The following is a 17,773-nucleotide window of genomic DNA, read 5'->3' as shown; positions in this document are numbered from 1 at the left end:
CCAGGTTGGCAAAACTACCCCCAATTTAGAACCACTGTCATAAGCTAAAGTAGGGAAGAAGCTAAGGTAGGGAAGATACCCATTTCTCAATGTATAGCTATACTGATCATTAAACTTGCAGCATAATAAGATTTACCTTATGATTAGAAAATATTTCCCATATCCCACAAGACACAGGACAAATCCCTTACCAAAAACTTCAAATCTAAATTATTTTGCATTCTACACATATATATGTGTAGAATGCATATATATACACATAAAATGTGTTTTTTTCCAGCTTTATATAATTCTTCCTTGTTTACAATAGAAATTGCTTCAATTACTCATTTAGACTGTATCTTCCCATGTAATGTCTCTTCAGTAGATAGTAAGCTAAAGTTAAATTTCAACCAAACTGGATGTTAAAACAAAGTCTCACAGTCTCTAGCAACCTGGGTTATGAAGCTGACTTAACTGATATGAATTTAAATAAAAAACGTCCTGTTTAACTTTTTTTTTTTTTGCAGTACGCAGGCCTCTCACTGTTGTGGCCTCTCCCGTTGCAGAGCACAGGCTCCAGACGCGCAGGCTCAGCGGCCACGGCTCACGGGCCCAGCCGCTCCGCGGCATGTGGGATCTTCCCAGACCGGGGCACGAACCCGTGTCCCCTGCCTCGGCAGGCGGACTCTCAACCACTGCGCCACCAGGGAAGCCCCTGTTTAACTTTTGTCAATTCTTTTGCATTCTCTACATGGACAATCATGTCATCTGAGAACAAAGACAGTTTTATGTCTTTCCAAATGGTATATTTCCTTTTCTTACTGCATTATCAAGGACATCCCTGGTGGTCCAGTGGTTAAGACTCCGTGCTTCCAATGCAGAGGACACAGGTTCGATTCCTGGACTGGGAACTAAGGTCCACATGCCATGGCAAAAGAATATATATAAAATAAAAAAGACTTCCAACACAATGTTGAAAAGGAGTGGTAAGAGGGGACACCCTTGCTTTGTAACTGATCTTGGTGGGAAAGCTTCAAGTTTCTCACCATTAGGTATGATGTTAGTTATAGGTTTTTCACAGTCTTTACATTGCCGAGAAAACTCCTCTCTATTCCAAATTTACTGAGTTTTTACCATGAATGGGAGTTGGACTTTGACAAATGCTTTTTCTGCACCTAATGATATAATAATGTGATTTATCTTCTCTTAGTCGATAGGTTTTTGAATGTTGAACCAGCCTTGCATATCTGAGATAAATCCCACTTGGTCATGGTATTTTTATACTTTTGATACATTTTTGGATTTGACTTTTTAATATTTTGTTGAGGAGGGTCCTGCTTTTATCTTTAATCTGTGCCTGAATCGTTCAGGAACACTGCATATATCAATCTTATAAACATGCAGGGTCTTAAACTATGTACTCACAAAATACTTACAATTCTCCAGTTTCTTTTAATATAGTTCTTGAATGTTACTGAGGCACACACTTTGATAACATTATCCTGAGCCTTCTCCAGTAATGTTAAGAGCAACAGTGGGTAATTCTGATTGCCTTCTACAGATTCAAGAAACTTCTCAGCTGTAAAACAATTTCCATGTTAGAAGATCTGTTATTACAACCTAATCTTAAGACTTCATGAATATGTGAACTATGCATATCTCTCACTGAAGCATCATGGAAAGATTAGGATATTTTTTCCCTTAGGGAACCTATCTTTTAGTGCCTCACTTCTCTTATCTATTAAATGAACTATATATGATGTTACATTAAATTTATATAATACCTTGGTTTTCAGATCACTTTACCATCTGTTAACTCACCCAATTCTCACAAACCTATAAGGTGGCCTGATCAGATGATCACCCCATGTGAAGGACAATCTGCTTCTCAGAGAGATTAAGTGACCTTAGGGCAAAATTCATACACTCCGTCTTGTTCCAGAAGGATTACTATTAGTACTATTAGTAATGGCAGTAATATTTCTTTTATACTACTGTGATTAAGATTAAATGAGTTAATTTATGCTAATACATATTATCATTAACCATATGCATCTGGTGCTTTACTCACATATGTTGTCACTATTACCCAGAGAGGTAGGTAGTATTATCCTCATTTTAAAGACAAGGCCACTCACATATATACAATGGAATATTACTCAGCCATAAAAACAAACAAAATTGAGTTATCTGTAGTGAGGTAGATGAACCTAGAGTCTGTCATACAGAGTGAAGTAAGTCAGAAAGAGAAAAACAAATACTGTATGATAACACATATATATGGAATCTAAAAAAAAAAAAACGGTTCTAATGAACCTAGGGGCAGGACAGGAATAAAGACACAGACGTAGAGAATGGACTTGAGGACACGGGGAGGGGTAAGGGTAAGCTGGGATGAAGTGAGAGAGTAGCGCTGACATATATACACTACCAAATGTAAATAGTGTAATTAGCACCGGGAGATCAGCTCAGTGCTTGCAACCACCTAGAGGGGTGGGATAGGGAGGGTGGGAGGGAGGGAGGGAGACGCAAGAGGGAGGGGATATGGGGATATATGTGTGCATATAGCTGATTCGCTTTGTTATACAGCAGAAACTAACACAACAATGTAAAGCAATTATACTCCAATAAAGATGTTAAAAAGAAAATAAAGACGAGGCCACTGAGGTTAAGTAAGATCACACAGCTAGAAGATTTCATCACTGTAAACGTTTTAGTCCAGTCCTTATTCTACCATACTAGCCCTCAGTTTTCTTCTTGAATTAAACATTTCTAATATCAGCAATAAATTTATACAAAGATTTTACCCATACGTTTTAAACTCATACTACACTTAGGGATAATAAATCTCCTAGGTTTACAGGTCACACCATGAAGGTTTATAGCACTTCTAATTTTTCCTGTCTTAAGCTTCTTCATAAGGCAACATCCATTCCAAGGTTCCGATATTTACTGAAAAGGTCTGCTGTTAGCATGTATTATCTTCTACGATTTAATATGATTTAACACCTTTCTTCTTTCCAAATTGAGTCCCAAGAGTTTAACTTCCACCCTCAAAGCCGCCCTGCTTTGTGTCTACCATGTGGTTCCTTGGAGGATGAAGAATGCTGAACTGGAAAATATTTTTCAGGACGGGACACACTCTGGTTCTGTATGGTCTGTGAGGTTTACAGAAGGCTTTGGCTGCGTCAATGTTTGGCTGGTCAGTATTTCACATCCAGCAACCCCTTGGAAATGCTCTGTTCTTAACTCTTCTCAGAAACAACAATTTATTCCCACATTTTGTCCCTGATTCATAAGACAACAGCACCTCAACCTTACAAAGACACAATTATTAAAAATAATTTTTATTAGACAGTGTTGGCAGAGGCTTTCTGGGAACGTCTAAGACTAGAGCCATTAATTTCCTTTTATCCAAGAACAAATTACTTCTCTAAGCACTAACAGGAAAATCACAATTTTCCCTCACAGAAATCACAAAGGCCTCTCTAGACTAGGATGGATGCATTAACATGTGTACGATTCTACGTATTATATATAACATATAAATATAACATGTATGTGCACGCATTCATCTGGGTCTTCATGGGGTGCTTCCAAAATCCTCTTTATGAGAATGCACATCAGCATTTCTGGTTAACACAGCTTACAAGAAGGATCATCAACTTACTACCCACAAGACACACGTGGCCCCCGGAAATTTATTTGGTTTGCACGGTGTTTCAAAAATTTTTGAAGTTAATTGCTATCATTTAAAAATGAGAGGGACGGGCTTCCCTGGTGGCTCAGTGGTTGAGAATCCGCCTGCCAAGGCAGGGGACATGGGTTCGAGCCCTGGTCCGGGAAGATCCCACATGCCACAGAGGAACTAAGCCCGTGTGCCACAACTACTGAGCCTGCGCTCTAGAGCCCACGACCCACAACTACTGAGCCCACGTGTCACAGCTACTGAAGCCCGCGCGCCTAGAGCCCGTGCTCCGTAACAAGAGAAGCCACCGCAATGAGAAGCCTGTGCACTGCAACGAAGACTAGCCCCCGCTCGCCGCAACAAGAGAAAGCCCGCACACAGCAACAAAGACCCAACTCAGCCAAAAATAAATAAATAAATAAAAATTAAAAAAAAAAAAGATGAGAACACTTCATATAAATATACTTATTTTTCAAGCAAAGCTGGAAATCTGATCTTGAAAGACTGGTGTGAATCCCCCAGAGTTAGCTGGTTCCAAATAATATTTGCCCCTTAACCAAGGCACTTAACCCCCTTGGCCTGCCTCCTTGATTTACCTTTACGTGTGACTCCTGCGGGCATCTGAGTTTATAATTCTAAGCTTATACTAAGTTTCTAATGAAAACTGGTCAAATTTGGAAGGGGGGAGAGAGTAGGAGGAACCCTAGATCTTAAAATATATTAATTAAATCAAACCCAACATGGTGATTTAAGAGACAGTGTCTGATTACCTAGTTTCATTCACTTAATCACTTTTTAGACATTAACTCTTACCTCTCTGCCCTAATTATTTTATCTCCAAAACAGGCAGGTGTATAGCGATTTTCAGAAAGGTCAAGGGGACAAAGCATCCTAAACTTACCAGTCCTTTTTACCCCAGAAGGGATAAAAGCTATTTTACTCAAAAAATAAACCAAAAACAAAAAAAACCCCACGCCACCATATGTTACAGCAGCTATAAGCAGCCAACTAAAGACTTTATGGCTAGAGAATGAAAAATAAACTATGCCTAAGAATTCAAAATTTTATTTACAAACAGGCATATTGCGCAAACGTTTCCCTCACCTGTCCTTTAAGAATAAATCAATCACAAAACAGTATTTATTTTCTTTACCTGGACGTCTGATGGCAGGATCAGGATCAAGAGTTTTCTTCAAATATTCTGTTAGCGTTTGCAAATTTGCATCGCTGAGCTCCATTGCCACAGAACCTAAAACAAAAAATGAGGTTTGGGTAATTGTTCACATGGGGACGCAGTGATTTACATAAAAGAATCATTTTATATTACGGGTGTCCCTCTCTCTGAAAGTCATCTACTTGTTACATTTTATGTGTGGGCTATAAGCCTTGCTTACTCTTAGCTGAGACAAGGTTCCAGAAGATAAGGTGGGCTTTTTTGAAACAGTAGTGGGATAATTTTGAGACAAAGAAGGAAAAACATACCATAAGCTAAGGGTTAAAAACACAAATCACTAGGTTTATTTTTTTAAAGCCCCACAATAAAAAATTAAAATTCTAAGCATCCTTAATTCTAAGGATCCCACAGAGTTCTGAGATAAAAAACTAGAATACATTCCTTTGTGTACAACATGCAACCATAGGTACTGACAGCAAACTACATACTGAGAATTTGTACCTGGGAAGATAATTTTGGGGTTCATAAGATGATAGCTGTGATTATAATTAAAAAGCAATTTTCCACACCAAAAGCAAAGTCAACAAAAGTAAAAATAAACAACTGAGACTACATCAAACTAAAAAGTGTCTGCATGGCAAAAGAAAACATCAACAAAATGAAAAGACAACATACCAAATGGGAGAAAATATTTTCAAATCATATCTGATAAAAAGGTTAATTTCCAAAACATATATAAAAAATACTCATACAACTTGGAAAAAAAATCCAATTGAAAAATGGGCAGAAGAGCTGAACAGACATTTTTCCAAAGAAAACATACAGTTGGCCAAAAGGTACATGAAAAGGAGCTCAACATCATTAAACATGAGGGAATGCAAATCAAAACTACAATGAGATTAACACCTCACACCTGTTAGAATGGTGATCATCAAAAAGACGAGGAGGACTTCCCTGGTGGCGCAGTGGTTAAGAATCTACCTGCCAATGCAGGGGACATGGGTTCGAGCCCTGGTCCAGGAAGATCCCACATGCCATGGAGCAACTAAGCCCATGGCACCACAACTAGACAGAAGCCTGTGAGCCACAACAAAAGATCCTGAGTGCCACAACTAAGACCCGACATAGCCAAAAAAAATTAAAATAAAATAAAAATAAAAGCCTAGTTGGAAGACAAGATAAAACTGAAATACCAACTACAGACCTATAATCCCTTTCCTGCAGTTCTGAGATCCAAACATCTACAAACTGAGTTTTTTTTTAACAAGTTTGTGGCAAACTCACTTGGCAACAAAACCTGGCCTGAACTGTCCGAGGCTGTAAATATGAATATCTCACTTAGTATGTAAATTTTTTACTAAATAATGTATTTGATTGCGGGGCGATACCGCATGCCCTACTGGGGATGCTGTATAATCTACAGCAAGTGCATTTCAAAAGAAAAAAAATCTGAATTCTGAAACACTTTTGACTGTAAGTGCCAAATGAATCACACAGACAGCGACTTAACTGCTAGGTTAAGAGAGTCACTGGAGTATTTGTGGTCCAAGACTTCCCAGAGGATACATAGATTTGGATAGGCCAAGTGGAACGAGGACCCATCTCATACAGGCAATAGTATGAGCAAAGTACAGAGATGGGAAGAATCCATAGCTCCTTTGGGGAACAGTGAACTTGGAGGCTGAGATCAGATCATATAGGTTCCCCAATACTTAGCTGAAGAATTTCATGATTTAATGTACAAGAGGAAGGCACTAAAGGTTTATTGAAATGGGTAAAAACTTAATGAAAGTGGAATATATGTACTTTGGGCTGGTAATGGTTTACAGACTGGAGTCGAGGAAGAGAACAGAAGATTAGGACACTTTTGTAAAATGGGGGAAGGGTCACAAACATGAACCAGGCACAGTGCTAGAAGATACGCTTCACATCATTTCACACAATAACCATTTTACAATCAAGGAAGGCAACTCTGAGAGATTAACTAACTTTCCCCAAGCATACAATTAATAAAGATTAGATTCAAATCAGTCTGACCCTATAGATCTACCCTATTCCTACTACCCAAGGCTGCCTCTCAAGTGGAAATAACGACAGAGGGCTGAACTAGAGCGGAAGCACCAGCGACAGCGATAGAAAGGATGACGTGAAAAGACAGCCAGATTAGAAGAAGGGAGAGGAAGAAGTCAAAGATGACTGAGATTTTGAACAAGACTGATCCAAACAAAAAAAGCCATAACACTTCGTCTTGTCACTAAAAAAAAAAAAAAAAAAAAAAAGCTAGGAAGATTTTATAAGGGCTATAGCTAATGCTGTGCTTGTGCGGAGCACTCCTCCACAGCCAGAAACCACAACCTGCTAAGGAGACTGATCTGTTTGAAACTTTGTATTCTCCTCAGTACAGTCGTTTTTATCATAAGGGAAGCCAATATGCTGACTGATTTAGTAGATTCCCCCACCTGTATATTCACCTCCTTTGACCCAGGGCAAACCACTCTATGGGCACGAATACCAAGCCCTGCTTAACCACACACATAATTTATCAAGAGGCTACTCTTTCTGGTTTTTATACCAAAAGTTTGGAAAATGCTACGCATCATATTCCCCCTCTTTTGGAGATTCACTTCAAAGCCTTCAGGAACTCAAAGAGTAAGTTATCCATTTAACGTTCTTTAATCGAGTTCCTCCCATCACTTGCCCACCGAACCACTTTATTATGGAACACATGTTGGAAAGCAGTGATTTAATCAATTCATTTCCCATTCTTTTTTGTGTTGCAATGCTGAATCTGTTATGAAATCATGAAAGTTTGCTGTGCCAAACAAAACCATTTACATCAGTATATATGAGCTAAAAAAAAACTTACTTTGCCACATGCAAATTATTCTACCTTTTGGGATTTATGCAAGGCAACACGTTAAACTGTGTGTGTGTTGAGGGGATTATAGATGTTAACTGGATCTATTTTGTTCAGTTTTTAAAGACACTCCTCAATAAATCTGCATTTTACTTTCTTCATGACAGAGTCCCATGCAATCTGGCACCTGTCAACCTTGTCTCCTACCTTCTTCTTGCCCCTATGTTCCAGCCCCCAAAGCCTTCTTTATGTTCCTCAAACCAGACAAAGACAGTTCTCTCTGCCTGTGATAACGCCCTTCCTTCTAATTTGATATCAGGTATCATTCAGCTGTCAGCCCACTGTCAAATCCTCAAAAGAGCCTTCCGTGACTATCATCTACCTCATCCCTATTGTACTGTTAATAGCATTTATCCTCATCTGAGAGATCTTTGACTTGTTATCTCATTTGTAAGCTCCTTAGGGCAGGGACTTTGTAGGTCTTCCTCTCCGTATACCCAGGACCTTCAACACTGCCTGGCACACAGCAGACATTCATTAAGCATTTGTTGCATGAACTAATGGCTAAGACAATATGTCAGCGAACCAGCTAAAACATGGATCCAGTTTGGATTGGAGACTATTCTCTGCGGATCAGTTACTAGCAGGCCCGACATAATGTAGTAACTCAGTTACACCTGTCAGATAAACAGTGACCAACTTACTGCCATAATTAGTTTCTGTTCATTCAAAAATGCTTGAAGAAAGATGTGCATTTGAAATCTGTCCTGTATTACTGTTCATATCTGCCAGTGCTAGCACTTTTGTTTCGGAGGTTTGCGCTTACTGTCCCGTCTGCCTGGATATCTCTGCCCCTGGAGAGCTTTGTGGCTCACTGCCCACTTCATTCAGGTCTCTTTGCAAATGTCATCTCTTTTTAGAGGCGCTGTCCTGGACCATCATATCTAAAAGAGCACCCACCTCAGCCACTCTCCATTCTCTTACTCTGTTTTTCCAAGTCAATTTTATCAGGCATATGAATTGCTTTCTTGTTTACTATGCTTTTCCCTCCATTAGACTGTAAGCTCCATGTGAGCAGGGACTTTGTGTTTTGTTCACTGCAATCTCCCTAGACCCTTAAAACAGTGATGGGTACCTACTACATATTTGTTGTACGATTTTCAAAGGCTACATACCCTTTACTGATTTTTTTTTCCCCATCGAAAAGCACTACTGGGGCTTCCCTGGTGGCGCAGTGGTTGAGAATCTGCCTGCCAATGCAGGGACATGGGTTCGAGCACTGGTCTGGGAAGATCCCACATGCCGCAGAGCAACTGGGCCCTTGAGCCACAATTACTGAGCGTGCGCGTCTGGAGCCTGTGCTCCACAACAAGAGAGGCCGTGATAGTGAGAGGCCCGCACACCGCGATGAAGAGTGGCCCCCGCTTGCCGCAACTGGAGACAGCCCTTGCACAGAAACGAAGACCCAACACAGCCATAAATAATAAATAAATTTTAAAAAAAAGCACTATCATTCTTCACATTTATTTTGGTCAATTGACTGTGACAAACAGGAAGAACTGGAGACAACTGATTCTAAGAGCACGTGACAGAGTGACCCCAGAAAACAACAAAGTTGAAGTGCTAGGGTGGGACTATGTTTAAATTAAAAAAAAAAAAAAAAGTGTGTAGGGGGAAAAACTGTGAGGCGTTGGGGGGGAGGATATAAATATGCATGCTACAACCCTGAAAGTTAAAATACTAGGTAAGTCCTATATTTTTAATGTTAGTTAAGGGACTAAATGTCAACAAATCCTTTTTCTATCTCCTCAGTGACAATGCCTATACACCCAATTTATAAGCTTAGCCTTGATTTGGGAAAGTATGACCAATCAGGTAATTTTAGAGAATACTCCACAGGTTTTCACAATATATCAGCAAGATCAAGGTCTAATTAAATTATCTTATTTGCCACAGGTGAAGGGGCTTTGACACTTGGAAATGTTAGCAATATATAAATGTAAAAAGTGTTACTGACTTTAAAGACTCAAACTAGAAGTGAAAAAATTCACTCTTTTGCTTTTGAATAAGGCGTGATACTTTACTTCTCCACTGAGCTATTTTTGGAAATCCCTACCAATACACAAAAAATAAAAAATATGTACCACAATAAATCAATTATGACAGACTTATCTAAATCCCAAGTTCTTCTTATTGAAAGAATGGCTGGGCCTAAGTCTAGCCTCTTCTCACTGGCCCTCAATTACAGGTGAAGATTTTTGGAATAAAAGCTTTGCTTTCCAAGGCCATCTCACAGACATCTGTGACATAAGTTGATCCAAGATGTGTGCCTTTTCCTTAGATATTTCCTCCACATTAGAGAACCATTCCTGAAGCCCTACATTTGGGGAAAGGGAAAGAGATCCAATAAATGAAAACTATCTGGTGCACCCACACATCAAGAACATACCCCAACACCTCAATCCACTCTCTGCTTTTTAAAAAAAAAAAAAAATTTATTTATTTTCGGCCACGTTGGTCTTTGTTGTTGCACGTGGGCTTTCTCTAGTTGCAGAGAGCAGAGGCTACTCTTCGTTGCGGTGCGCGGGCTTCTCACTACAGTGGCTTCTCCTGTTGCGGAGCACGGGCTCTAGGCGTGCGGGCTTCAGTAGCTGTGGCACGTGGGCTCAGTAGTTGTGGCTCTCGCGGCTCTAGAGCACAGGCTCAGTAGTTTTGGCTCACGGGCTTAGTGGGCATGTGGGATCTTCCCGGACCAGGGCTCGAACCCACGTCCCCTGCATTGGCAGGCAGATTCTTAACCACTGTGCCACCAGGGAAGCCCCACCCTCTGCTTTCTAATCACAAGAACATACCAATGAGATGCAAATCCAAACTTTTTACATTGTCTGCAAAGCCCTATGTGATCTGGCCCCTGGATACCTCTCCCTTCATATACTACTCTGTGCAAGTTGGATTTTCTTCAAATATTCCAGGCTTGTTCCTGTCCCGAGCCCTTTGTACTTTCTATTCTCTCTGCCTGGAATGTTCTGTTCCCTCATCTTTCCTGGTCTCAGCTCAAATGCCACCTCCTCAGAGAAGTCGCCTTCATCTGTCACTATCTGAAATTATCTAGGTCATTTATGTGTATTCTTGTTTCTTTCCCCCACTAGAATATAAGCTTCCCAAGGGAAGGGACTTTGTCCATTTTTGTTTCTTCACTGTATTCACAGAGATTAAGTGGATGCTCAATCAAGTTATTAAATGAATAAAGGAACAAATTAATACCAAAGGTAGAACACTGCCCCCAAACCCATCTAATACTATATAGGAAATGGTTTCCCTCTATCCCAGTCTCCAACCAGCAAAAATCAAAGTAAACAGAAGGGGAGAGAGAACTCTCTTGCACTGATGTAAAGAAATGAAAGATAAAGGGTCTTAAGAGGGAAGAGGCTGGGTAGATCAAGTCCCAAGAATTATGCAAAAATATGGAGACACACAAAAAAGGGCCCAAAATTTGACTATGGGGGCCCAAGTGGAGGAGAAAAAGAGCACTGTTAGGATCTAAGAGTAAAAATCCCCTTTCTGTGCATTATTACTCCAAGGAATAATACTTGCACATCTAACACGTGGCAAGCAACAGCCATCTGCGTACAGCAGTAATGAGACAGGCGAGGTCCTTGCTTTTTTACATCCTAGCAGTTGAGGAAGACAATAAACAAACTACACGTGATTCTAGATTATGATAAAAGCTGTGAAGTAACTAAACCTTGGGTGATGTGATGGAGAGTTGAAGGAAAGAGATCTTTTGAGAGGTTGGCCAAAAAAGGCGTAAGGCGAGTGAAACTCGAAAGACAGGAACCAGCAAAGACCTGATGCTGGTAATTTCCAAGCAGAGGAATGGCGCGTCCAAACGCTTTATGGAGAACATGAGCTCGGAACATTTAAAAAGAAAGGTCAGCAGTATGGCTACAGTAGCTAAGGAGAAGAGACAGATGGGAGAGGCGGACAATGGTCACCACCGACGGGACTCTGTAAACCACGGTAGTAACTCTGTGGATCCTCAGCCTCTTAACGAAGTAGATGTTTTCAACCCCACTGTGCAGATAAGGAAGTGGAGGCCGGAGAGATGAAGAGACCAGCCCTAAGCTACAACCCTAGGGAGAGGCTAAATCTGGAATGGGCTCAGGCCTTCTCATTCCAACGCTGAATTCCACGCTCCGAACGGTATACCACGCCATAGCGTCTCCCCCAAGAGGCGGACCCCGTGTTACCGCGCAGGTGCGTGGACTCCCCAGTGCACGGACTACAAGCTAATCTTCACGAGCAACTCACCAAAGTGAGACCACGAAGCCCGTGTTACAGTCGCGGAGGCTGAAGCACTGGGAGGTGCCGCTCCACCGCCTCCTTAGTAAGAAAGTGAGGCCAGGGGAAGAAGCGGTCGGGGCGGCTGCCCGCAAGCCCGCTCAGCCGCCGGACAGGCCTGGCTGCCGCACTCCGCTCGCGTTGCGGGTGGCCCGGAGCGCCGAGAACGGACGCGCGGGCGCCACCAATGAGAGGCGGCCTTCCCGAGCGGCGCGGCCAATCAGCGCGGTGCTGGAGGGGAAGGGGCGGGCGCTTGGGCCGCTCTGGTTAGGCCGCGCCTGGGCAGCCCTCGCCCCTCGCAGGCCCGGGGGCCGCCGGGCCTGGGCCTCAGACCTGGGGTGCCGAGAGGAGACGAGACCCGCAGGCGAAGACCCTCCCCGAGGGCGCTGCCCGGGACACGGGCCCATAATCCGCTCTCGCCCAGACGTGCGGTTCTTGCTTCCCAGCGTTCGGAAGTGCCGGGAGCGCCTCATCCCTCCCGCAGCCGGGTCCCAAGAGGCCACTGTGCCAGGCCGTGCACGCCCGCGCCTTACCTTGTGGGGGTACGGGTACGGAGAAGGGAATCTCAGCCGCAGACCGTAGCCGGCAATACCCACCCCTGCTGCCGCTCCACCGCACATTCAAACCCCGGCAAAATGGCGCGGCGGCGAGGCTGTGGTCGGGGCGCATGCGTGAGCGGGACCGAGGCAAGGGGCGGGGCCGAGGGCGCTCGGCTCCACCTCGGCTGGAATCGCCAATCGCGGCCCCGCTCTGTGTGTGCTGACGTCACAAGCGACAATGCCCTTTGGCTTTTTTTTTTTTTTTTTTTTTTTTTTTTTTTTTTTTTTTTTGCGGTACGCAGGCTTCTCACTGCTGTGGCCTCCCCCGCTGCGGAGCACAGGCTCCGGACATGCAGGCTCAGCGGCCATGGCTCACGGGCCCAGCCGCTCCGCGGCATGTGGGATCCTCCCGGACCGGGGTACGAACCCGTGTCCCCTGCATCAGCAGGCGGACTCTCAACCACTGCGCCACCAGGGAAGCCCTGCCCTTTGGCTTTGAACGCTCCATCGGACATCACAATGCCGATTCTGAGACGAGCACAGATTTGGCGAGTGGCCGCTGCATTGTGGCCTATTTTGATGTCAGGCACCTAGTAGGTCTTATATAACTGTTGAACGAACTGCCCAAAGTCATGTCCAAAGCGTCTCCAATCGAAGAGAACTGCCTGCCCCTCATGGAGCTTATGTTTTAGAGGGAGGAACGGAATAAACAAGATAATTTCAAATTTGATAAGTGCTATGAGTCTTCTCATAGGATTTAAAAACAGAATGATGTGGCAGCAGTGACGTAGAATGTCAATGGGATGGCCAGCGGAGACCCCTAAACAAGTGACAATTGACTTGAATTTCAACAAGGAGACAGCTGTGGATCAGCCTGCAGACCGTTCCAGGAGGAGGGGATGCTAATAGCAAAGGCTCTGAGGCAGGACTGGGCTAGGCTGGGGCTTAAAAAATAAAGTGGAGCATGGCAGGAGATGAAGTTAGGTCGGCAGGGGCCAGATGATGCAGGCCTCTTAAGCCAGTGTTATGTCTTAAGTGCACCCATTACAGGATGACCACCAAATTTATATTTTAAAAGGTCCACCAGTTGCTGCTTGGACTGTATGGGGGAAAGACCTTGAAGCAGGGAGACCAGTGAGGAAGCTGCTGGAGGCATCCAGGAAAGAGACGTTAGGCCTGGACTAGGGTGAATAGCAGTGCACGTGGAGAGAAGTGGACAGCTTCAGGATATATTTTAGAGGTAGAGCCCATAGGATCTTATGTCACACTGAGTGTGGGAAAGAGGAACCAATGGTGACTTATGGAAATCCCAACCCTCAGTTTTGGCCACCTCCTCTGCCTGCCTCAACAGGCTCAGCTGTCTCCCCTCAGAGCCCATCCCTTGGAATTGCTAGCTTGCTACTTCTGGGACTGAATGTCATGCTATTTGGTCATCATTCGAGGAAGCAAATATAGGAACAAAAGGATATAGGCACTGAGGACAGCAGAGCTCTCAGCCCGTGGTGACTCCGTCCAAACTTCTACATTAAGCGCTGACCAATCTCGAACATGGCTTCTAGCAACACAAGGTTGTGTCCCTAGGGTGACCCCAGTGTCCCCACCCCCTCAAGACTGCCTGAGAAAACTCAGTGCCACCAGGAGAATTTACTGTTTTTTTCTAACCAAGATCTGAGGATGGGCTCCAACCTCCCTTTCTTAAAGCATTTACTGAAAAGGGCTTACAATTGTGAACTCCTTCCTCTGTCCTTTTGAGAGGTATACGTATCTCCTACACTTCAGCAATGTCTTTCTTAAGGACCTGAAAGCCCTTCCTTCGAAATGTAATCATCAGGAAGGTAGGGTCTCTGTCTCCCAGTCTCTGTGGGAGGCTAGAAGCCTAACTTTGGTAATTCCCAGCTAGCAGACACTGCTGGCCTCATCACATTTACACTGACCAACTCTCTAACTTTTCACTTGAGCCCCTGTTCTTTCCTTACTCCCTCATTCTCCTTTTAAAACATCCAATCACCTCCGCACAAGTCCAGAATGAGCTCAGCTCTTTCCCCACCAGTAATTACAGAACAAAATCTGTTTTTACCACTTTAACAATGTCTGGCTGTGTTTATCTTTGACTGCACCCTGGCTACAGACATGTAAAAGCAACTCCTATGTATAAAATGTAAAAAGTTGCTCTGTTTGAGTAGAAGGGTTGTAGTTATAAGTTTTTGGTAAAGTTACTCAACCTCTCTCATCATAGTCCACAAACCCCACAAGATCTGACTCCTGCCAACCCGTTTGACTCATCACCTTCCTTTCTGCTTCCCTCCACCCTCACTCAGCTCAGCCACCCTACCTTCCTTTCTGTTCTTCCAAGCTCCAAGCTTATTCCTACCTCATTCCTACATGCTCTTCCCTCTTTGTCTGGAAGGCTCTTCTAGATCCTTGAAAGACTGGCTTTTCTGCACCTTCAGATTCCAGCTCAAATGTCACCTCCTCAAAGAGGCCTTCCACTCTTTTCCAAACGAAATTACCCACTCCTCACCACCCAATAACAAGACATTTAGGGTTGCCAGATTTAGCAAACCAAATACAGGACACCTGGTGCAATGTGAATTTCAGAAAAGCAATGCATGATTTTTTAGTATAAATATCGCATGGGACGTAGTTACACTAAAAAAATCATAGTGTTTATCTGAAATTCACATTGAATCAAGTGTCCTGTATTTTATCTGACAGCCCTACCTCCATTATATCATCTTCTTCACAGCATTTATCACTCCCTGCAATTGTCTCCTTTTTTTTTTTTTTTTTTTTTTTTTCTGGCCGCGCTGTGAAGCATGCGGGATCTTAGTTCCCCAACCAGGGACCGAACCTGTGGCCCTTGCGTTAAGAGGCCGGAGTCTTAACCACTGGACTGCCGGGAAGTCCCCAATTGTCTTTTTCAATTGTCCCTCCCACACCTGCCTAAGGACGCTATTAAAACAAGGACTTTCTCTTATTTACAGCTATACTCCCAGCACCTAGCACAGCGTAGCTGTTCAATAAATATTTGTTGAGTGTTGAATTAAATGCCCTATATAAATAGGTGAAGTCCATTGAGAAAGGTGTACATTATTAGGACACTGGTGGAAAAGATATATTTTCATCATCGCAGCAACAGTATAAGCAATCATCTTGATCATACTAGTCTGCTTTCCTGGACATCTTCCTCTAGTCCTGGGGAGAGCCACCCTGATGACTTAACAGTTTTTCATCTCCGAGAGCCAATCAGGAAGGAAGCTGGCTGGCATCTTGTGTCTGCCTAGCATCACTGCCCGTTTCTGTAGGAAGCCCTCAAGATGTGCCCAGGTTATCATGTCTGTGGACGTGGCTCCAGCGGGGCGCTCTCCCCTCACCCGTAGCAGCCTCAAGAACTACAGGGGTGAGGGCCACAGAAAGGCTTGTGGGTCCTCTCTCTCCATCCTCTGTGGGGCGTGGGGGATCCATGAAGATTCCCTGGGTATCCCCATCCTCCCTCCTGCCACGTACACACACTCTTAGGTTTCCCACAACTGCTGCTGTGCTGGAAACCAAGGAAAATAATTCAGCCATTTTCAGGAGCTGGAACTGAGTATGCATGTAGTTTTCTTTCTTTCCAAACCCTGATAAAACAATGCATATACTGTATGGAAAGATTTTCTGAAAAAAGGAAGATACTCTTACATTTTATTTGGATTCAGAAGGCCATGGACACATCTGGCTGTGCTTGGAAAGAAGAAGTCTTCTTTTGGTTCTATCTCACTTTTAAAGCCCAGCTGAGATGCAGAAAAGTGTTGACAGCTAAAATTGAGACGTGTCAGATTGCTGTTTCTTACCTTTTTTTAAACGGAGGCACCTTTCTTTCTTGTGCACATGGTAGAAAATTCACATGGTACAAACAGCTTTTGGTCTTTGACTAATCAGGACATTAGCTGTAGATAATATATTGAATATTTAAGCCCTTTATGTTATTATTTTTTAAATGTTCTTTATCTGATGTTCTCTGAGAGGTGTGTGAGTCTCCCATCGTGGTTCTGGCTTTGTCATTGTTAAAGGGTACTTCAGTCAGCTTTTGATTTATAGTTTGAAGCTGTTAGGTGGATAAAGGGTTCCTGCCCTTTCTTCCTGATGAAGCCTACCATTTGATAATGTGAAATATTCCTCTTTGGCCCTTTCAAAGCTTTCCTCTTCCAATTCTTGTCTGGTATCAGTACGGTTGGACCTACTTTCTTTCTGTTAACAATTTCCTGGCTCTTCTCCTCCCCATTTTATTGAGATATAATTTTTTAAAATAAATGTATTCATTCATTTATTTTTGGCTGTGTTGCGTCTTCGTTGCTGCGTGCGGGCTTTCTCTAGTTGCGGTGAGCGGGGGCTACTCTTTGTTGCGGTGCGCAGGCTTCTCATTGCGGTGGCTTCTCTTGTTGCGGAGCACAGGCCCTAGGCATGTGGGCTCAGTAGTTGTGGCTCGCGGGCTCTAGAGCACCAGCTCAGTAGTTGTGGCGCACGGGCTTAGTTGCTCCGTGGCATGCGGGTCTTCCTGGACCAGGGCTCAAACCCGTGTCCCCTGCATTAGCAGGCGGATTCTTAACCACTGCGCCACCAGGGAAGTCCTTGAGATACAACTGACATATTTTTCAGCATCCCTTTATTGCCAGAATTCTTTCATCCTTTTGTATCATGCTAGTTAAGTACATGGATTTGAGCCAGACTACTGAGGTTAAGACCCCAATGCCATCTGTGTGACACTGGGCAAGTTACTTATAACTTGGTTGCCTAATCTCTAACATCCGGGTAATAATGTTATTTTGCCTCAGGGTGGTAGTGAGGATCAAAGAGCCAATATATATGAAGCCCACAGAAGGGCACCGGGGAAGCAGCGCCCAACAGTGTTAGCTGTTATGACCATTTGTTGTGACCGGTGGGAGTGTATTCTTGATGCCCTCCCATTGTCCCCAGTCCTCTGTTTTCCCAGGTGTGCTACTTTAGAGCTGGGCAAGCCTTTGGACCTTGGCCACTGTGCCTTAGAGGACTCCACGCTGGCCCTCCTCCAGCCACTCCCTGCCCACAGGCCAGGGGTCCACAGGCCAAGTGGGTTCCCTTCCGTGCTCACCCGAACCTGTGCCACCCCCTTTCAGACCACATTCCAGTCGTGCAGGACCCGGGAAGTCCCCACCCTCAGGCCCTGAGCTCTC

General features: G+C 43.7%; 1 protein-coding gene across 2 annotated transcripts in view; it reads right to left on the bottom strand.

Moving 5' to 3' along the window:
* Positions 1–12,722, bottom strand: part of CSE1L (chromosome segregation 1 like) — a 41,451-nt gene extending 28,729 nt beyond the window's left edge. Inside the window, exons 1-3 of one of the 2 annotated variants that reach the window (XM_019943747.3) lie at positions 12,576–12,722; positions 4,824–4,919; positions 1,419–1,561 (exon numbers count right to left, since the gene is read on the bottom strand). In XM_019943747.3, the coding sequence (XP_019799306.3) occupies positions 1,419–1,561; positions 4,824–4,919; positions 12,576–12,711 (375 nt within the window). In that variant the 5' untranslated portion in view covers positions 12,712–12,722. Of the gene's footprint in view, positions 1–1,418; positions 1,562–4,823; positions 4,920–12,012; positions 12,036–12,575 lie in introns of those variants that run through there. The other variant, XM_019943748.3, reaches the window with a different exon arrangement.
* Between the last annotated feature and the right edge of the window lie 5,051 nt (positions 12,723–17,773).

This window comes from Tursiops truncatus, chromosome 15, assembly GCF_011762595.2.
Source record: "Tursiops truncatus isolate mTurTru1 chromosome 15, mTurTru1.mat.Y, whole genome shotgun sequence".
Classification (NCBI taxonomy): Eukaryota; Metazoa; Chordata; class Mammalia; order Artiodactyla; family Delphinidae; genus Tursiops; species Tursiops truncatus.
This window is presented reverse-complemented; position numbering and strand designations above follow the sequence as displayed.